The sequence below is a fragment of the Notolabrus celidotus genome, chromosome 9 (genome assembly GCF_009762535.1).
Source record: "Notolabrus celidotus isolate fNotCel1 chromosome 9, fNotCel1.pri, whole genome shotgun sequence".
NCBI classification, from domain to species: Eukaryota; Metazoa; Chordata; class Actinopteri; order Labriformes; family Labridae; genus Notolabrus; species Notolabrus celidotus.
Genome location: NC_048280.1, coordinates 2667094 through 2689725, shown reverse-complemented (window position 1 = coordinate 2689725; position 22632 = coordinate 2667094). Strand labels below are relative to the sequence as shown.

Here is a 22632-nt window from a genome sequence, read left to right as displayed (position 1 = left end):
ATCTTCAAATCTGCAGACGTGGGGAGTAAAAGCGACCTTTGTGTTTATTAAGACAGCCTACAACTAGCATGCCTCCCTCCTAAGCTCCTTGTTAGCACACGTGTGTGCAGGGAATGAAAAACAGAGGAGGGGTTGAGTTGTATTTTATACAGTCTATGGGCTGAACAAGCTCCGAGCTCTGACTCCGTGACAGACCGGATATTGTTGTTACGTAACAAAAACACTGAAGTCTGAAACGGCTCGTTTCACACACATTTACAGAAAGGTGGAGAAATCAGAACAGGGGCAGAATGGATTTTTTTCATTCTCGGGGGGTTTGTAGACAGGGACACATATTTCAGGTAGAGAACCATTAAAAAGTCCATTTTGCATGATATGTCACCTTTAAACCTCCAGCAGATGGAGACATTGAGGCCCCTGAGACATTATATATATATATATATAGACCAAGCGACAACCTCCGGTCTAAAAATACGATTCCAATGCGGAAGTGTTAAAACTGCAGTTCATCGAGGATCCACTTGAGGCTGGCTCCGGAAGTACCGAAAACCACATACACACCAATTCAAAAAAGCCGATCTTTACAGCATTAATAAACATGTTCACAGCCTGGTTCAAAAGACGAGTGTAGTCTGGATAGCTCATTTCTCGATCACACTGTACGGGGGGTGAATTTTTTTCTAACTTTAAGATATTAAGATTACGAGTCGTCCAATGAGAGGCACAGCTGACTTTACTGACAGGCAGGAATCATAGACTGTATAAAATATGGACGTAGTATCCGTGACGTCACCCATCTGTTCCTGAGAGCTGTTTTGAAGCAAATCGACGGCGGCAGCCATATTGGTAATGCAGAACTCAACCAGGCAGAGTGTGACGTAGTGTGAGCCTCTTAGCCAATGGCTGTGTGTTCCCGACCGGGAGTCACGTCAGTCATGTCCTTATTTGGGCAAAACTCGTAATCTTAATATCTTCTGAACCGTCACGTTAGAAAAAAATTCACTCCCCGTACAGTGTGTGCCATTAGAGAGATTAGCTTCATAGGGCCAAGCCGTTTTTTGAACCAGGCTGTAAACATGTTTATTAATGCTGCAAAGATCGTCTTTTTACCATTCATATCTATGTGGTTTCCGGTGTTTCTGCAGCCAGCCTCAAGCGGATTCTCGATGTACTGCAGTTTATAGCACTTCCGCATTGGCTTCATCGTTTGAGACCGGAGTTTGCCGCTTGGCAGGAACACTGTAGCTGTTGGCGAGGAGGCTCAAAGCCCGCCTCTTTACGTCACAATCACTCGACAGCAGCAATATGGCCGCCGCCGATGATTGGCCTCAAAACAGCGCTTCAAGAACAGATGGGGGACTTCACGGATGCTACGTCCATATTTTATACAGTCTATGATATAGACCCATATAAACAAAAATCTGTATACATTTATACCCAAAACTGGCTTTTCCAATCTGTGGTGCAGAACAAAATAACATCTGTGCTCTGCTGCTGGTTGCAAATATTTAAAAAGCCACTATGCATTAATTCAAGGCAAAAATTGGCCTATTTTTATGCAAACACACCTCATCGCAAAAACCTCTTATTCACAAACACTTTGGCTAACGGTGCAGTTAGACCGTCTGCGAAGAGTTGGTGGTAACTGCAACTCACGGCCAAATTCCACCTGATCCGTGTCCGGTCCATCTCCGATCTGTCACAGCACGTCAATGTGTTAACTTCCACTGGATCCGCTCCGTTGTGTTCCGGCTGCGTCTCTGATCCGGCAGATCGGAGCCCTCAGGATCAGATACACAAGACTTAAATTTTGGGGGTGCTGGTGGCCTAGCGGTCTAAGCACCCCACATATAGAGGCTATAGTCCTCGTCGCAGGGGTTGCCGGTTCGATTCCCGGCTGGTCGACCATTTCCTGCATGTCTTCCCCCGCTCTCTGCTCCCCACATTTCCTGTCTCTCTTCACTATCCTATCAAATAAAGGCAAAAAGCCCAAAAAATATAACTTTAAAAAGACTTCTATTTTGGCCGGATGCCGGAGCATGACGCATCAAACTCAACAGAGCAGATGGAGCGGGACAGGAAGTCAGGTTTCACCAAAACAAAATGATAACATCCGGTTAATTTTCAGAATAAAACACTCTGTGTTATCACCAGATCGTATTTCACTTAACTACAACAACAAACCAAAGTCATGATGAGCGGAGCCAGGCCTGGAGTCAACAGGTCAGAGGTTTTCAGAGGACCAGAAAGACAACGTGGATGAGGAGAGGAGGAGGAGGAGAATCCTTGATTCAGTGATTACAGAAGGGAAAACCTCGGTCACATGACTCCAGCTGTCCGGAGGTCCTGCTCCGGACTGCAGCGGATCGGATACAAACCGGACATAGATCTGGTGGAAGTCCCAGGTTAAATCACTAAGGCATGGCCATGGCCGCACAAAGAGATAAATGATGCATCTCTAACTCCTCCCATTGCACAAAAGTGAAACTGAGGCTATGTTCACACTTCAGACAAAAGTGGCCCAAATCCCATTTTTTGGGGGGTCAAGTGACCAGGTCAGATTTTTAGAGGCTGTGTGAACACTCAAATCTGACCAGAAGGACCAGAAAGACAACATGAATGAGGAGAGGAGGAGGAGGAGAATCCTTGATTCAGGGATTACAGAAGGGGAAACCTCGGTCACATGACTCCAGCTGTCCTCCATGCTCTCTCATCCGTCAACACCCACCGGTTGTGTTTTTAGGATGAAAGTCCGATGTTGGTATTTACAAGATATGTCACTCACAGACTTTGCAGCAGAAGGAGACACAGAGGAAGTTTTATTTTTATCCCATTCCTCATAAATCAGACATAAATGAGCTCCGTCAGGACGAGAGTAGAGATGCTGAAGGTTCATCTCCAATCAGACGCAAAACAAGAGCAAACTGCACAGAGCTGCAACACGTGTTCGGAGTTTGTGCTTTAAAGGTGACATATCATGCAAAATTGACTTTTTAATGGTTCTCTACCTGAAATATGTGTCCCTGGCATGTCTACAAACCCCCCGAGAATGAAAAGAATCCATTCTGCCCCTGTTTTGATTTCTCCATCTTTCTGTAAATGTGTGTGAAACGAGCCGTTTCAGACTTCCGTGTTTTTGTTACGTCACAACAATATCCGGTCTGTCACGGAGTCAGAGCTCGGAGCTTGTTCAACCCATAGACTGTATAAAATAATACTGAATCCCTCCCCCGTTTTTCATTCCCTGCACACATGTGTGCTAACAAGGAGCTTAGGAGGGAGGCATGCTAGTTGTAGGCTGTCTTAATAAACACAAAGGTCGGTTTTACTCCCCACGTCTGCAGATTTGAAGATCTAGTGGATGATTTTTATTTATCATGGATAAGTGCTAGCGCTAATTAGCATAGCCACATAGCTATATGCTGTAGCTGTAGCTGTAGCTGTAGCTGTGTACCAAGACACACGTCAACATACTGACAAATTGAACAACAAGTAACACAGAATCTGTGACCAATCCTTCATAAAAGGTCCTGCTGCCTTTCTGGCAGAGGTCGGTTTTACTCCCCACGTCTGCAGATTTGAAGATCTAGTGGATGATGTTTATTTATCATGGATAAGTGCTAGCGCTAGTTAGCATAGCCACATAGCTACATATTCGTAGCTGTGTACCAAGACACACGTCTACATACTGATAAATAAAACAACAAGAAACACTAAATCTGTGACCAATCGTTCAGAAAGGTCCTGCTACAGGCGCCTCTCCGTCAGGATCAGATTCTGGATCAGATTCAGAGGGTTGAAGTAACGCGATCTCTGAGCAGCCGTGTATATTCAGCCAACATGTAAACATTAGATCAACGTGCTGGAGAGCCGAGGCACATCCACTTCCTGAGGGGGCGTGGTCAGAGGGAAAACAGACTGTTCTGAGGAGGACTGAAGAAGAGGACTTTTCAGGCAGACCAAAATCTGATTTCAAAGTGTTTTTTTGAGCATAAACTTTAAAGACATGTTTTGGGGACCTCTTAGACCAATATATATTGATGAAATGTCACCTTTAATATAGCGAGGCAATTAATGCACAATTCTTGGTGGTGTTAGCGATCCCAATTCATCTTTAGTGAATTCATCCTTTAAGACTTCAACAGACAGGCACACAGGTGTTTGTGCAAACAGACAGGTTTTATTTATGGATTCAACACACTGCAGTGAAGCTCAGAGGAAGTGATGTCACTCTATCCCAGGCTTTTAAGGTATCGCTGCAGCGGGTCCTCCGCCCAGTACTCTTGGTCCCAGCCCAGGAACCAGCCGGTGAAAGTGGGGGGTTCGGATCCCTGTCTCACCTTCACGATGGGAGTGCCGTGGTCTCTGTCGGAGGGATCGCTCTCGATGTACTTGACGGCTGGACACAAACACAGAACACACAGCACACAGTGTTAGCTGCTGTGTTAGCATCATGAATCGTCCTCAATGTCTCATTCCATCTAATGATAGATGAATCCTGTTAGGAGCACATTTAGGAGAAGTTCTCCTCATCCTCTCTCTGATGGTGGTTTTTAAATGTTGGCTTATGACGCGTCTCTATGGATCCTTGTTTTTAAATTTACACACGCTAAAAATAACAAACAATTCTCCACATTTAGCTGTAAAATGTCAAAAAAATGTAGAGTGAACTTTTAAAGTCACTTTTTTATCACATTTAGAGGAACATCTGTGATCTAATTAACATTTAATCTTGTGACAAATATGTTTAAGTTAAAATCAATGTTAAATCCAAATGTTAAATATAAATATCAATATAAATGTTGGATCTAAATGTTCAATACAAATCTAAATGTTAAATTTAAATGTTAAATATAAATATAAATGTAAAGGTTGAATCTAAATGTTAAATACAAATCTAAATGTTAAATGTTAAATTTAAATCTTAAATATAAATATAAATTTAAAGGTTGAATCTAAATGTTAAATATAACTGTTAAATCCAAATCTAAATGTTAAATGAAAAATCTAAATGTTAAATCTAAATGTTAAATCTAATGTTAAATGACACATCTAAATGTTAAATCTAAATGTTAAATGACACATCTAAATGTTAAATCTAAATGTTAAATGACAAATCTAAATGTTAAAACTAAATGTTAAATGTTGAATCTAAATGCTTAATGTTAAATATAAATATAAAGGTTAAATCTAAATGTTAAATGTTGAATCTAAATGTTAAATCAAAATGTTAAATGTTGAATCTAAATGCTAAATGTTAAATGTAATTATAAAGGTTGAATCTAAATGTTAAATATAACTGTTAAATCTAAATCTTAATGTTAAATGACAAATCTAAATGTTAAATGACAAATCTAAATGTTAAATGACAAATCTAAATGTTAAATGACAAATCTAAATGTTAAATCTAAATGTTGAATCTAAATGTTAAATCTAAATGTTAAATGACAAATCTAAACGTTAAATCTTGATGTTAAATCTAAATGTTAAATGACAAATCTAAATGTTAAATCTAGATGTTAAATGACAAATCTAAATGTTAAATCTAAATGTTAAATTTAAAGGTTGAATCTAAATGCTAAATGTTAAATGTTATTATAAAGGTTGAATCTAAATGTTAAATATAACTGTTAAATCTAAATGTTAAATCTAAATGTTAAATCTAAATGTTAAATGACAAATCTAAATTTTAAATCTAAATGTTAAATTTTAAACATAAATGTCAATTATAAATATAAAGGTTGAATCTAAATGCTAAATCTGAATCTAAATGATAAATCTAAATGTTAAATGATTAATCTAATTGTTAAATCTAAATGCTAAATCTAAATCTAAATTTTAAATGATTAATCTAAATGTTAAATCTAAATGCTAAATCTAAATCTAAATCTATATCTAAATGTTAAATGATAAATCTTAATGTTAAATCTAAATGTTAAATTTTCAGTGTGTTCAACTTAACAAACGTCTCCACCTCCTTCAAATGTTCTACAGTGAACCCAAAGACCTGTCCCTTCTGGCCCTGCTCTGTCAGCCAGTCTACTTTAAGTTCCACAATATAAAACCTTCATAAATAAAAAGTTTGAGTACAAAGGAAAAACTTTCACAGGCAGATTGAGGCACCATCACCACACCGACTGTCCTTTCCATCTCACCTGACGCTGCCGCCTCGGTCTTCTCCTCCTCTTGGGCATCTTCTCCGATCCAAACGAAGACCTGCAGGAGGACAGAAGAAGATCAGAGACACACACACCAATGAAGGAGGGATTTTAACATGTAGCTGGTAAGGGGCTCACCTGGTCCCAGGCATCCAAGATCATAACATCATCAGAGGCCAGATCTTCCTGCGTCATATCACCCGGAACCTCATCCATCTGAACACACACACACACACACACACACACACACACACACACACACACGCACACACACATTATGAGCTGTTTGAATGTCAGTATTTTCTTTGTGTTGAAGAGAAAACATTCAGCTGTTTGCTGCAGGTCTCAGCTTCATTGTAAGTCGTTTTGATTTTGTTGCAATGAATCAAAAGTGCATCCAAGTAATATCCTGATACCTGAACCTAAACCGTCATTACATCACGAGTTTTTGACCAATCAAACGGCCGTTAGCACTCAGACACGTTAATGATCATGTGATGATCAGGGTGTAAAAAAAACACAGACCAGGAAGTTTCCAGTCTTGTTGGAGCAGGAAAACAGGCGAGGAGGATGAGCCTCGATGTTGTTCTGCAGACGAGGGGAGTGACAGTAGTCCTCCTTCCCGCCTAACGCTTCCCAGAATGCACCTGTAACCACAAACAAAGGAAACACAGACACTCTGATCAGGTTTAATCCAGCTGGACTGGTTTGAATCTTTAGATCATCATTAAATGAAACTTGGAGACCGCCCCTTCACCTTCCTCCCGTCCCTCCTGGAGCTGGGTTGGGGTCACATTCAGCATTCCAACCAGGTGCTCAGCCCCCTTAACCTCAGCACCGCTGCTGCTCCTCCCTTTCCACATCCAGGATCCAGAGGGGGAGACCAGGAGGAAGACGTCACTGGAGTTCAGATTGGAAGCAGATGCCTCTACCTGAGGGTGACAGAGGATTGGAACTAAACCAGGGCAGGGACCAGCTCATACATCAACCTGGTCCCGCTTCATAGAGCTAAAACATGCACAGTGATCAGACCTCAGTCCTGCTGTGTGGTCCAAGTATAAATGAGTCATTGCATGGCTCAGGGTTTCAGTCTCACCTCCACAGCTCTAGAGTTTCCTGCTGGATTGGATCGAACCTGGAAAAGGCGGGTGTCTGCCTCCACTGATTCGCCGCCGGCTCTGGAAGTGCCTCCTTTGTACACCACCATTGGTTTGCCCCCAAACAGGCTCATGAGATGGGCAGGCTCTTTCCCCTGAACCACACGCACCTGTAGACGGAAAGACGGACAGGTGAGGGAGCTGCATCAGTGCTCAAAGATTCAAGACCGAGCATGTGTTCCCTCAGCTGTACCTGAACGGCCCTTCCTCCCATTTCCTCATCCAGGTTGATAGCCAAGAGGGCTGATGTTCCAACTTCATCCTGGCTGGACTCCGCCCCCTGCCTGAGAAAGACAGAAATTCAAGATCATAAGTTTTGCTCACCAAAAACCACCAGGGGGAGCTGTTCCTGTAGAGACCAGGCAGCATCTTCAGTACTGAGAAATTAAGCCAATGCAGGAGTTCAAAAGACCGCAGTTCTGGGCGCGGGCTTAGCCTAATGGTTAAGTTTGGCGCCCATATAGAGCTTGGCCTGGGCTCGATTCCAGCCCCTTCCTGCATCTCGTCCCCCTACTCTCTCACCCCGTTCCCTGCTCTATCCACTGTCCTCTCCTATCTAAATGAAGGTGTAAATGCTTTCCCCCCCCGGTGTTCCGGTTTTAAAAGTGACCCTGTAAACTGGAGACCTTCAGCTGAACGTGTCAGTGTTTGTGGAGTTTACACAGCTGTTGAAACACAGAGGGAGTTCCTGGGAATGCAAACTAGTTTAGTTTTTATTAAGATTTCAAAATATCCTCATCAGATATTTAATGATCGTCTAAAGACGTTTATGAGGGATGCATCCGGCTGAGAGTCTCCAGTTAACACGGTCGCTGTTTAAACCAAAACACCGTCCGATCTCTGCCACGGCTCTTTGAGTTCAAAAGGATTTTAAAGCCGTGTTGAAACGTCTTTGCTACTCGCGCTTATCTCCTCTCATGTGTTGATTCAGTGGATCCATCTGTGATGAAATATAGCACCATCTAAAACAGCGCCAGCTGAGTCTCTTCATGCTAACAGGCTAACTGTTGCGTTGCTAATAATGATACCTGCCTGTCCGTCTGCTTCTATGGTGTCATCTGTGATGAATGGCATTCGTCTTTGTTTTACTGCCCTCTACTGGTCTGGTGGTGTCGTGCATTTACTTTTTGAGTATACGTCACTGGCCTGATTTGCAGAATCTACCCAGGACTTCAGCCCGCGGTCGAAACGCAGACAACAATGGGGGCACAGGAACCTTTTAGTTCAGGGGAAAGTAGTTCTGGGGGCTAAAAGACCCTGGAACTCTTGGTTGAAATGCACCTTAACTTAGAACAGCTGAGGAGAGACAGGAAATGTGGGAGTAGAGAGTGGGGGAAGAAATACAGAAAAGGGTCATGGCGGGGAGTCGAACCAGCAAGGGTTTTCGCCTCTGTACATGGGGTGCATGCTCAAACTGCACGGCCAAATGGTGCCCTGCTTAGCTACAACTTAGCAACGTTCCAAAATGAAACAGACATATGAGTAAAGACAGTGATTGACCACAGTGCTGTGTTGGTCTCACCATATGTAGATGATGCAACCTCCTCTTTGGTTGTGACGGTACTGATACTGGATGATGTAGCTGTCTCCTCCATAGAACTGACCGTAGCTTTCTGGATCCACAGGAACCTTTTCTGATCCTTCAACACGCCAGATCTACAGAAGGACAGACAGACAGACAGACAGACAGACAGACAGACAGACAGACAGACAGACAGACAGACAGACAGACAGACAGACACAATGATTAGAAAAGACAGAATGGGGCTTCCGCAGTTGCATGTTTGCATGTTGGTGGTTCAGTGTCAGCATCATCACCGTTTTCTCTCCTTCTCCGTTGTCAACCATCCCGTACTGCGCCGCCATGGAATCCGATTCGTGGAGCTGGGACACGTCGAATTCAACCTGTCAATCAGAAGAGTTAGAGCAGATCTCTGAACAGTTTAAACCTGAAGTCTCAGTCCCAATAATCCCCCTACAACTACTACCTAACCTTCCCCTACGTCTTGTGTTTTGACGTCTACATGTATAGTGCTCAGATTCTTGTTGGATTGGGATTTGCATGTAACTGTATCAGGGTCTAACATCCACTCTGGTGTGCATATTAAAAGCTCCTGTGCGTTTATTTGGATGTGTGTTTTAAGCTTGTAAACACACAGTGTGTAAGCTACTCGTTGTCTTACTTGTTTTGGATGTTTGGTGATTCAGAGAGATCAGGATGTGGTGGTTTGAGGCTGAGTGGATCAATGTGTCGCTTGGCAGCTGTCCGTGGTTCTGATCATTGGCTGGTTTTGAGAGTCGCGCCCATAGACTGTATATAAAATGGACGTCATCTCGCTCGGCTCGAAGTGAGGCCGCCACAAAAACTGCTCCCCCTGGTGGCTGGCTGCAGTATAGGTCAAAAACTCTGTCTCCCCATTCATTTGGATGGGGCTGCAGTCAAACTTTAAAAAATAAATACACGTGGTACGAATGTTTCTCACATCCGTATGCTGTGGTGATATGTAGTTAGTATTTGACTATTTTGTGTTCAAGGCCTCTTTTTTCTGAAAAGTTTCTTTTTCGTTAGTTATTAGAGGTTAAAAAACTTGGTTTTACTTCCTGTTTTATTCTGATTGACAGCTGCCGTAGAAAGGACCTCTGTGGGACCTCGGGACGGTGTGCTGTAGGGCGGAGCTTGTTACCGTGGAAACACACAAATTCCCTACTGCGCAGACTCTGGCTCCAGAAAATTTGCAGGATGGCGGCGTACTGGAGTGGGATATTTTGGCTTCAAAACCGTACAATGGGAAAAGGCGGAGCAACGCTGTCCATCATATATACAGTCTATGGTTGCATCATGAGTTTCTACCATAGACTGTATAATAAATGGACTTAATACCCGGCTTTATTACTGATCTTCCGGTTGTGTAAGAACCTTGACAACCCCTTGACAGTGGTTATTAACACTGTCAAACTGATCATATGCATTCATGTCAAAACAATCCACTGAAAAGAGCTCTGTCACATTTAACAGGCAGATAAGAATCCTCGGCTTCACGTCGGTGTCTTGTCTCACCCTGTCTGGAGTCTTTTTCCCATAACAACCTGCTAACCATACATTATCCCTTACATATATCTGTGATGTCACCCATCTGTTTCTGAAGCCCTGTTTTAAACCACAGGTGCCATATTGGAAATGCTGAACTCATCCTAACCTTGTCCGAGCTAGTGTGAGGTAAAGAGGCGGGCCTTATGCCTCAGCTATGCCCTTATATGGGCAACACTCCTAAGTTTACAATCTTCAAGTATATACAGTTATAAAAAAATTCACCCCCGTACAGAGTGTGCTGATAGAGAAATCAACTATTCAGACCTAAACTGTTTTTTGAACCAGGCTGTAAACATGTTTATTTCTGTTGTAAAGATCGTCTTCTTTGAATGGGTGTGTATGTGGTTTCCTGTATTTCTGCAGCCCGCCTCTAGTGGTTGCTCAATGAACTGCAGTTTTTAGCACTTATGCATTGGTTTCCTATTTTAAGACCAAAGCTTTTACGCTTGGTTTCTACACAGTGACAGGTATTGTGTCTGTGAGCGTACATGAATACACATCTACTCTGCACTGAGGAGCAAAGACGCTTTCCAAAATGAGGGGTAGGGGTGAAAATGAGAAATGAGATCAGGCCTCAAGTTTACCTTCTTTATCTTGGCAATCTGATTGGACACATACGCCACTCCCATGCCGACGGTATCCTCAGGGTCCCTCCAGTTTTGGAAGAACTGTTTGAAGAGCGGAGTCTCCCCCTTCTCCGGAAGGACTTGAACCTGAGGGGGGTCAGGAGGGGCAGTTTAGATCTGTCAGCTCCTGTAACATGCTGTCTTGGGTTTACATTTGAGTTTGCAGCAGGTGAAACGCCAACGCAAACGCCACCTGTTCACTGCCACATGTGTGTGTGTGTGTGTGCTTACCCGTGTGTATGCGGGGTAGTTCATCTTTTTGATGAACTGGTCTGCGCTCTGCAGGACAGCATGACGCTCCTCGTTGTTGGCATCCTTTCCTGCACAGGCACAGATATGCAAACCACGTCAGCAAGAAGAGACATCCTGACACAGACGACAAGGTGATGAACTTCCTGTAAACTCCCTCCATTAACCAATCAGGTTGCAGACTGGTTCTAAGTCAGGCTGGGAGCTTTCAAAACCAAGTCTGGGAGGGTTTCATGCCAGTCTAACTAGATTCAAACCAGTCAGGGCTGGTTTCCAATTCGTCCATTTGGAGTATAAGACAGTCCCAAACTGGTTTCAGACCAGTCCAAGCTAGCTTTAGTCCAGTTTTAACCTTTCAGACCAATCACACCAAACCAGTCTAAGCCAACCCTAGACCAGTCTGATTTCAAACCAATCCAGCCTGGTTTGAAATCCTCCTAGCCTAGCTGGTCTTTAGGCTTGTCACACTGGCAGGTCCTAGAGCAGCCTATTTGGATTAAAACCAGTCCAAACTGGTTTCAGACCACAGTGATCATAGAGAGAACAAAGTTAGAACCTTTCCAGACAAAGATGTTTCCGTTTGCTCCGTTGTCGAGGATGAAACACTCGCCGGAATGCAAAGCACCCTGAGGGAATGGATTGTGATCTTCTACCATGCTGATCTCGATGTCGCCGCCTGCATTGGACACCTGACAGACAGACGGACGGACAGTTAAAGACTTATTGGATCTGGACTTTCTTTGACTCTAAAGTGAAGGATTGAGGGTCAGCGAGGTCACTCGCCTTGTAAAGTTTTGCCAGTTTCCTGTTGCAGGAATCCATTTTGGTGTCGTCGGTGTGAGCTTCAGGAAGCTCTGGCTTCTCCCCAAGAACCTGCACACAGAGGTCAGATACCACCAAGGGGAGGTCAGAGGTCACCTGGAATTGAGTCTGTTTCTTCTGTTTACTAAACACATATTTGTTGTTTTCTTTGTTTTTAATAATCATCTATATCATCAGGTATCTGCAGGAGAGTCGATGAACCTTAGCTCCAGTATTTGGTCGACACAGAGTTTGGCTCACTCGTATCATTTGTGTTATTACCATAGACTGTATAAATATGGACGTAGTATCCATGACGTCACTCATCTGTTACTGAAGCACTGTTTTGAAGCCAATCGATGGCGGGTGCCATATTGGAAATGCTGGACTCATCCAAAAGAGTGTGATGTAAAGAGGCAGGGTTTGAGCCTCCTAGCCTACTGCTATGTGTTCCCGCCAAGCGGCAACCTCCAGTCTAAAAACATGAGTCAATGCTGAAGTGTTAAAAGCTGCAGTTCATCGAGGATCCACTTGAGGCTGGCTCTGGAAGTACCAGAAACCACATACACATGAATGGGAAAAATCCGATCTTTACAGCAGAAATAAACATGTTTACAGTCTGGTACAAAAGACGAGTGTAGTCTGGATAGATCATTTCTCGATGTCCTCTCACTGTGAGGGGGGGGAATTTTTTTCTAACGCAGCAATTTCAAAGATATTGAGATTACTAGTCCTCCAATGAGAGGCACAGCTGCCTGCGGGAACACTGCAGCTGTTGGCTAGGAGGCTCAAACTCTGCCTCTTTACGTCACACTGGCTCAACAGAAGCAATATGGCTGCCGCTGACGATTGGCTTCAAAACAGCTCTTCAGAAACAGATGGGTGACGTCACGGATACTACGTCCATATTTTATACAGTCTATGGTTCCCGCCTATCAGTGAAGGAAGTCGTGTCCTTATTTGTGCAAAAACTCGTAATTGGGGCGCTGGTGGCCTAGTGGTCTAAGCGCCCCACATACAGAGGCTACACTCCTCGTCGCAAGGTTCACCGGTTCGATTCCCGTCCAGTTGACCATTTCCTGCATGTCTTCCGCCGCTCTCTAATCCTCACGTTTCCTGTCTCTCTTCAGCTGTCCAATCAAATAAAGGTAAAAAAAAAAAAAAAAACTCGTAATCTTAATATCTTCTGAACCGTCATGTTAGAAAAAAATTCACCTTGTGTACAGTGTGTGCCGATAGAGAGATTAACTTCGTAGGGCCAAGCTGTGTTTTTTTAACATGGCTGTAAACATGTTTATTAATGCTGTAAAGATCGTCTTTTCTGAATAGGTGTGTATGTGGTTTCTGTTGTTTCTGCAGCCAGCCTCAAGAGGATTCTCGATGAATTGCAGTGTATAACACTTCTGCTTGGGCTTCATATTTTGAGACCGGAGGTAACGCTTGGTTATAAACATAGACTGTATAAATATGGACGTAGTATCCATGACGTCACCCATCTGTTTCTGAAGTGCTGTTTTGAGGCCAATCGGCGGCGGGGGCCATATTGCTGCTGACCCAAAGAGGCGGGCTTTGAGCCTCCTAGCCAACAGCTACAGTGTCCCGCCTGTTAATCAAGTCAGCTGTGCCTCTCATTGGAAGACTCATAATCTCAATATCTTCGAAATTGGCGCATTAGAAAAAAATTAATCCCAAGTACAGTGTGTGCCGATATAGAAATGAGCTATCCAGACTACACTCGTCTTTTGTACCAGGCTGTAAACATGATTATTTCTGCTGTAAAGATCGTCTTCTTTGAATTGGTGTGTATGTGGTTTCCGGTACTTCTGGAGCCAGCCTCAAGCGGATCCTCAATGAACTGCAGTTTTTAGCACTTCCGCATTGGACTCATATTTTTAGACCGGAGGTTGCCACTTTGTTATTACTAATGTATCCTGCAGTCATGTGACGTGTTTTGATGATGTCATCACCTCCAGCATCCTGTCCGGCTCTTCTCCCTCGATACAGACCAACAGGTTGCCACGACCGCACCTCTCTTCATCTCGGATACCCTTGGACACCTGTCAATCAAGCAACAAACCAATCAGATGCGTGGCACATGTGACGTGATATCACAGATTGATGATGATGATGATGAAGGTGAAATGATCACTCACCATGGTAGCCTTGAGCCTCTCAAAGCGGTTGCTATGACAGCCAGACCACTGGATGATGTCCTGTAGAGAGAGACAGACAGGTAACAGAATCACTAAATCCTTCCAGTCTTGCTATTTGTTGGTCTTTCTGTCTGTCTCTTTCAGCCCCAACAACACCTTGGACCCTGTCTCACCTCTCCCAGGTCCAGTATGAAGCTGTCCCCCCGGTTGAAACTTTCCCAGCTGACCGGAACCTCTGTTGCTCTTACAGTACGTTTACCGCGGACCTGCAGCAGCCTCTGAACGTCCACTTCATTGGTTATGACTTGTTTCATCCCTGAAGCCACGCCCCCTTTCTGCACAAGAGGAAGTGATGTCATCAGAAGAGTTGTTTTACTGAATTGTAATCAAAGTGGTGACTCTGCCTACAGAGAGGATCTTTGAGTCCACAGTAGACATTTATTGTATCTTTTGTTTTGTATCACTGTTGCTCCTCACTTTGCTAACACGGCTCATAATATTTGTGATATCTTATGTTCCCAAACTGTTCACAAAGTGAGGACGTAACCCCAGAAATGTCAAGATGAGGTCACAAGAGGGTTATCTTAATGTAAGTTTCCACCAGAGCCCATTCATTTGTTGAGTGTTCCTCATGTTACTTGATTTGAAGCAGTCTGCCCCGGAACATGTATAAAAAACAGCAGGATCCCCTCACTCTCCAAGCAGATAAGCGTGATTGATCATTACACTGGTAATATTGTTTCTTCTTATGCAGACTGTTTGTGAATGTGTTTATGTTATGAATACGTTCAGTGCAGCAGTGTACACAGAGATGAAGCCAGGTCTGAGGAGTATTTCCTCCTTTGGTAAACAGAATGAAGAATGTGATGCTTGTTGTTTATATTGTACAACAAAATTCCCAGGCTCTATAAAGCTGAGAGTTGTTTATGTAGTTTGCTAGTTTTCAGGTAATCAATCAATCAATCAATCAGACTTTGTTTATAAAGCGCTTTTCATAAAATGACATTGTAACACAAAGTGCTGTACATAAAAGCAACTTCAAATAGAATAAGTTAAGAAAAAGATGTTTGTTTATTTGTCTTTTTTTTGTTTTGTTTTGTTTGTTGTCGAATGGCCTTGTAATGGGTGGCGGAGGGGGAAGGGTGTTAACATTCAGATGTGCCAACTGATGTCTATTCTACTTTTTTAGACCTTATGTTGTATGTCACTGTCTGTCTAAAATGTTGAAAATCTTCTACGAATAAAGTTGGAAAAAAAATTAAAAAAGGTTTCTGTGTATAAAACGGTTACCATGTACTTGAGTCCTTTTTTGAAGTACCCACTGAAGGTTCTGGACTCGTAGCCCTGGATTTCGCGGTACTGGATTGGCTTCCCTTGCAGGTAGTCGTCCATCTGCACCGTGAAGATGACCGCAGAGCCACTCTCATCCTGCGAGCACTCTGAACCTGAGAGTCCAATCAGAGAGCAAAACCACTATGACGTCACTTTAGGCTAACAAGGCTTCCATTTACAGCTTCTACTACCGCCATCAGTTATATTTAGTGTGTAAATGTGACTCTTGGCGTCCCCCAGGGCTCAATACTCGGTCCTCTTCTGTTTGTAGGAAAAAAAACTAAAGACGAAAAGAATCAAAACTATGTTGCTGGTTTAACAGTAATACTAAATGATGTATTACAGTAAGAATGCATCACTATGTAGTGGCATTATATGATACTTTGACATATTATCACACTTTGTTTTGCTGTAACATTGTGTCACAATACCTTGCCAGTAGTGCAGATCATACTGCTTGCTTCCGCTGCGGGAAACCATGGTATTGAGAACCAGGTAAGCATCCCCGGTGTAGAACCCTCCGTAAAGGCTCTTGGGAATAAGTACAAGATCCATCTTCTCCACCCGCCACACCTGAAGTCCCTCCTCCTGACCTGCACGCTCGAACTCAGGGTGGTACACCATGATGTCACCTGTAGGGGAAAGAGCCCGACAACATTGTGAGATATGCCGTGTTTTGTTGAATTCGCTGATGTTAATGTTGTGTTCAGTGACACCACTGCCTCTTTAATGTGGAAGATTTTGGTGACACACTCAGTGAACGAGAGAGAAACTTCAGAATCAAATCATCCAACTGGAAACAGGATCAAAACGCTTCAATTTATCAGACATGTCAGCAGTGGCAAAAACTGCAGTTCCTTGAGTGGCCACTTGAGGCTGATTCCAAAAGACACTCCACCCCCATTCAGCACCATATTAGAATGCTCAGATTAGATTATTCCTCACATAGAGATTGTGTAACTCTTGCACCTGCTCCATCCATCCATCCATCCATTTTCTTCCGCTTATCCGGGGTCGGGTCGCGGGGGTAGCAGTCCAAGCAAATTGACCCAGACATCCCTCTCCCCGGCGACACTTTCCAGCTCCTCCTGGGGAAACCCGAGGCGTTCCCAGACCAGGCGGGAGATATAATCCCTCCACCGCCTGGTCTGGGTCTACCCCGGGGCCTTCTCCCAGTTGGACGTGCCCGGAACACCTCTAAAGGGAGGCGTCCGGGAGGCACCCTTATCAGATGCCCGAACCACCTCAGCTGACTCCTTTCGACGCAGAGGAGCAGCGGCTCTACTCCGAGCTCCCTCCGGATGTCCGAGCTCCTGACCCTATCTCTAAGGCCGAGCCCAGACACCCTTCGCAGGAAACTCATTTCAGCCGCTTGTATCCACGATCTTATCCTTTCGGTCATGAACCACAGCTCATGACCATAGGTGAGGGTTGGAACGTAGACCGACTGGTAAATCGAAAGCTTTACCTTCCGGCTCAGCTCCCTCTTCACCACAATGGTCCGATACAACGTCCGCATCACTGCTGACGCCGCACCAATCCGCCTGTGGATCTCACGCTCCATTTTACCCTCACTCGCGAACAAGACCCCGAGATACTTAAACTCCCCCACTTGGAGCAAAGTCTCACTCCCCACCGAGAAAGAGCAATCCACCTGCTCAACTTGTGCAAATTAGCCAAACAAACACCGTCCTTTCAGTGCACCACAAACTGTGCTGCAGGACAAACAGCATCCTAGTGTGCTGGAGTTGTTTGCATACATCTAAATGAGCCATTATACATTTATTTTGGGCAAAATAGGCTCCTCTCTATGTAAATCAACAATGCAAAAATCCCCTGACTCAAACACTGGCGCTAACATCCACACCCAGTCAGGGTGGTTGTTTTACCGTTTAACCACACCAAAGTATTTGTAAAGGATGTCGGCCTCAAATTTCCCTGATCATGACAGCAGTTCCACGTCTAGATGATCTAAATCAAACATCTAATAAAGACTGTTACTGTTTACCTTGGTGTTACTGTTGTTACAACAATCAGGGACGATGAAGGGTTGTTGTTATTATATAATTAAAGGTGACATATCATGCAAAATTGACTTTTTAATGGTTCTTTACCTGAAATATGTTTCCCTAATTAGCATAGCCACATAGCTATATGTTCATAGCTGTAGCTGTAGCTGTAGCTGTGTACCAAGACACACGTCGACATACTGACAAATAAAACAACAAGAAACACTAAATCTGTGACCAATCCTTCATAAAAGGTCCTGCTGCCTTTCTGGCAGAGGTCGGTTTTACTCCCCACGTCTGCAGATTTGAAGATCTAGTGGATGATTTATCATGGATAAGTGCTAGCGCTAGTTAGCATAGCCACATAGCTACATGTTCGTAGCTGTGTACCAAGACACACGTCTACATACTGATAAATAAAACAACAAGAAACACTAAATCTATGACCAATCCTTCAGAAAGGTCCTGCTACAGGCGCCTCTCCGTCAGGATCAGATTCAGAGGGTTGAAGTAACGCGGGTCTGTGAGCAGCCGTGTATATTCAGCCAACATGTAAACATTAGATCAACGTGCTGGAGAGCCGAGGCACATCCACTTCCGGAGGGGGCGTGGTCAGAGAGAAAACAGACTGTTCTGAGGAGGACTGAAGAAGAGGGTTTTTCAGGCATGCCAAAATCTGATTTCAAAGTGTTTTTTTGAGCATAAACTTTAAAGACATGTTTTGGGGACCTCTTAGACCAATATATATTGATGAAAAAAGCATGATATGTCCCCTTTAAGTTCCCTTATAAAGCTTGCTCCAGGAAGTAAGCTGTGTGTAAACTGTGAAATTTGTGCCACATCCATCAAGAATCAACTCCCCTCTCCATTCAGCACATCATCGGCGTATGGAGAGAGCTGATGCGATGTCAGGATGAGAGCGCTCGGTGCAAAAGGTCAAAAGGTGGAGACGCTGACAGCTAACAGAGTTTTGTCCATGTTCCAGCTTTGGGGAGACTAAAGAGGAAAGTGGCGTCAACATACATCAGCACATTACACTCACAAGTCCTGGAGCTGTCCCTCTCTAAATGCGTTCTGGTCTGAGGTATTTGGAACGTTGACTATTGCAACTGGAGTAAGACTGGTCCCTAATGCTTGTACTGTTTTGTTTGGTGTGTCTCCTCCTCTGTCTGCTCTTTCTCCAGCCAATCTGTTCCTGAGAGCTGCTTTGAAGCCAATCAACGGCGGCAGCCATATTGGAAATGCGGAACTCAACCAGGCAGAGTGTGACGTAGTGTGAGCCTCCTAGCCAACAGCTATGTGTTCCCGACTGAGAGTCACGTCAGTCATGTCCTTATTTGGGCAAAAACTGGTAATCTTAATATCTTCTGAACCGACACTTTAGAAAAAGATTCCCCCGCCCCGTACAGTGTGTGCCGACAGAGAGATTAGCTATGAAGGGCCAAGCCGTTTTTTGAACCAGGCTGTAAACATGTTTATTAATGCTGCAAAGATCGTCTTCTTCCCATTCATGTCTATGTGGTTTCCGGTGTTTCTGCAGCCAGCCTCAAGTGGATTCTCGATGTATTGCAGTTTATGACACTTCCGCATGGGCGTCATCGTTTGAGACCGGAGGATGCCGCTTGGTTTTGACGGAAGAGGGAGCACAGAGCCAGACTGCAGCGGATCTGGTGGAAGTCCCGAGTCAGACGCAAAACTAAGAGCAAACTGCATGGAGATGCAGAACTTTAGGGGCGTTTTTGAGCTTGAAAATCATGAATTTGTGAATTAGATCCTGAGAAGGAGCAGGTAGCGGGTAAATCATGCACAGTTCTCTGTTCTTCATGAACTCCCTCCAATGAATTCTGTTATTTAAATGCAACTTAACACAGCTTGCTTTGTTGTTTATGTACAAACAGACAGTCTCGCTCAGATCTAGTTCATATTATCTAAGCACTAGTAAGCAGGTTTTGATGTCCCACATCATCTCACCTGCTGTTTTAGCTCATTAGTGTCTGTCACACCTTGATTCGTGTGGGGACTTGTGCGTAGGAGTGAGGGTTGTTTTCCCACAGCTCGTAGAAGAGACTGATTACCTTCAGTCCCTCGTTCATTTGTTCACCCACCTTATGCTTGACTAATCACTTGAACTTGACTGTGTGAGTGTTTGCAAACCCCTCCCTCCTCTCCAGTGCCACCCTCCCCTCTCTGAATAAAAGCTATTTCTGGATCCAACAAAAGCAGCAGAGCAATGAAATATACCCCGAACCCAAAGCTCATCAGAGGCAGTCCACAAACCGCTGGGTGACGTCACGGTGGCTACATCCATTATTGATGCGGTCTATGGGAGAAATAGTCTTCGAGGATGGGGGAGGAGGCTGGTGTGGGATCATGTTGTGAGGCATTATGAGGCTGCAGACCGAGGAGACGCTTTTTAAATCATTAAAATTTTAGATGGGGAGATTTGGGTGCAAATAAAGAAGGTGCAATCGGAAGCTTGTGAAGGGATCCTGTCATAACTGTGACTGAACACCTGGTGTCACATGCATGGTGCTGCAGGGTTACCGCCTGCTTCTAAAAAGGGCTTTAGACTCTATTTCACTACTTCATTGTATCAAAACCGTCCATCTAAAGGACAGGTGGAGGTGACCAAACATTAGTTGGAGTCAGCATTTCCAGTGTAGCAACCGTCAGGGGCGTGTCCAGACTTTGTGACTCGGGTGGCTCTGCTGGGACTCTGACTCATGTTAGGGTGGCATGAACAATGAGCACGCATGCTTTTATGAGTAACATTTATTTCCTCTTTTTGTCTCTACTAATCACACCTACTTAACCTTCAAACACGCACACACGTTTTGTTCCTGTGTAAAGTCCAAACCTTTAGGAACTAACAAAACAAAGTGACCACAATTCATCTTTTAAACTTCTACATTTTTAAAGACTCACAGAGACGATGGTAATTAAATAAAGCAGTTCTTGATATTAGACAGCAGGAATGAGTTGTGCACAATTTTCTGATGGACCTTTGATCGACAGAGGATCATGGCTACTTACAGGAAAAGAAAGATTAGGAATTTGAGAATTAACTTGAAATGTTTTAATAATTAAGTCTTCAATTTAAGAGAATACAGTTGTAAAATTGAGATTAAAGTCACAATAATTAGAGAAAATATGTTTTAACATTACAAGAATACAGTCATGATATTATGAGACAAAAGACAGAAATTTGCTTTTTTTATCCCTGAATTTTACATGGAAAAAGTCTTTAATTTACAAGTAAATAAGTCATGATGTTATAAGAAAAAGTTGTTATATTTTAAAAATTTAAGTGATATACCTACAAGAAAAAAAGTCATACATATACAAGAAGAAAGTCACAATATTATGAGAAAATGTTGGACATTTTACGGTTTCAGTCTTGTAATTTTGAGAGAAAAAGTCCTAAATTTGCTATAAAAAAAGTTGTAAATTTTTTAAGAAAAAGTCACTACATAATAAGAAAAAAGTTGTTATATTTTTCTAATTTAAGTGATTTACCTACAAGAAAATAAGTCATAAAATTACAAGAAAGAAGTTACAATATTATGAGAAAATTTTGGAAATTTTACGGTTTCAGTCTTGTAATTTTGAGAGAAAAAGTCCTAAATTTGCAATAAAAAAGTTGTAAATCTCTAAGAAAAAGTCACTATATAATAAGGAAAAATGTGTTATGTTCTTCTAATTTAAGTGATTTACCTACAAGAAAATAAGTCATAAAATTACAAGAAAAAAGTTACAATATTCTGAGAAAACTGTTGTAAGTTTACAATTTTACTCTTGTTATTTTACAAGAATAAAAATGGTAATTTACAAGAAATAAGTCCTCACTTTTGTAGAAAAAACTGTAACAATTTCAAGAAAAAAGCTACAATATCATGACAAATTTTCTTTTATACTTTTAAAGTAAAGTGATGTTTTACAAGAATAAATTGACATAAAAAACACAAAAATATACAAGAATATTGTCGAACATGTACGCCTTTTTCCTCTTATGACTTTATTGTAAATTCAAGATTATATCCCTGTAATATCACGACTTCATCCTCATAACCTTAACTTATATTTCCCATGTAAGGTAACCCTCATCCTCTGTCTGACCCGTTTTATCTGTTTTACTGAAATAGACATGGAAAGTACATTTTCAGGACCAACAAAAGCGAATGCGCCACATTTAAATACAAAGAAAGCTAAGAGCCTGTTGCAACGCAGCCCAGATAGTTGAGTTTTCTCACATGGCAGGTAGCCAATTATAGTTAGCAGAGGCAACTAGTGCAGCAATTAGGATTTAAAGGGGCCTCAATGTCACCCCTGGTCGCCCCTTTGGATGTGCCCCTGGAGGCCACTATCTTCGGGCTCCAATAGGCCTCTTATAAACCGTCTGAGGTCTAAGCTGAGTGACTTCAGCAGGAACACTCACATGTATCTGGTGTAACTTTGATCTCAGTCGTGTTTACATTAATTCACTGCAGTAATCGACAGTTTTCACAGTTTCTGCCCCACCTTCTGTTTGTTTCTCTGTTTTAATGGAAGTTTTTTCACCTTCAAATAAACGTCTGCCCACATAAAGGAAACAGCACCGTGTTCACCCTCATAGAGTCACAGGGTTACGCTGCAGAGTGACTCATCCTCTCAAACACAGAACGCCTTTTCTGCAGCTGAGAGGAACCAGGAAGTGACTCTCCCAGTGAGGCAGTCAGTCAGTCAGAGAGTTTCAGGGTGTTTTCAGTGAGTTAAAGAGGGATTTAAAGATTTAAAAAGACAGACATACAGACATGTTAACACTTTAAAACTGCAAAGCTGCTAAATACTCCAAACTGACTGAAAATTAAAGGAGAGATCTGTGCAGCAGAATTAAAGAAAATAAGAAATGAAGGGATTAAAGATGCAGGAGTTCATAGAGGCACCAAGGTGAATCTGTAGCTTATTTAACTACATGTTTTTCTGTGCTCTCACTTCAGCCTGATGACCTCAACATGTGAAGAAATCAATGATTCATTCATGAACACAAACTAATGAAACATAGTGAAGATATGGCTGC

The 22632-nt window shown here is 42.9% G+C and overlaps 1 protein-coding gene across 5 annotated transcripts in view; it reads right to left on the bottom strand.

Moving 5' to 3' along the window:
• Positions 1–4160: 4160 nt before the first annotated feature.
• The window catches only part of LOC117819237 (gelsolin-like), a 25781-nt gene continuing 7309 nt past the window's right edge, over positions 4161–22632 (bottom strand). For 4 of the 5 annotated variants that reach the window (XM_034692504.1, XM_034692508.1, XM_034692505.1 and 1 more), the window contains 18 exons: positions 15999–16199; positions 15526–15680; positions 14409–14570; positions 14236–14295; positions 14050–14139; positions 12065–12154; positions 11838–11970; positions 11264–11352; positions 10991–11119; positions 9134–9220; positions 8838–8971; positions 7509–7599; positions 7255–7425; positions 6916–7090; positions 6684–6805; positions 6297–6374; positions 6156–6216; positions 4161–4399 (listed from right to left, as the gene is read on the bottom strand). In XM_034692504.1, the coding sequence (XP_034548395.1) occupies positions 4233–4399; positions 6156–6216; positions 6297–6374; positions 6684–6805; positions 6916–7090; positions 7255–7425; positions 7509–7599; positions 8838–8971; positions 9134–9220; positions 10991–11119; positions 11264–11352; positions 11838–11970; positions 12065–12154; positions 14050–14139; positions 14236–14295; positions 14409–14570; positions 15526–15680; positions 15999–16199 (2195 nt within the window). In that variant the 3' untranslated portion in view covers positions 4161–4232. Of the gene's footprint in view, positions 4400–6155; positions 6217–6296; positions 6375–6683; positions 6806–6915; positions 7091–7254; positions 7426–7508; positions 7600–8837; positions 8972–9133; positions 9221–10990; positions 11120–11263; positions 11353–11837; positions 11971–12064; positions 12155–14049; positions 14140–14235; positions 14296–14408; positions 14571–15525; positions 15681–15998; positions 16200–18618; positions 18637–22632 lie in introns of those variants that run through there. The other variant, XM_034692507.1, reaches the window with a different exon arrangement.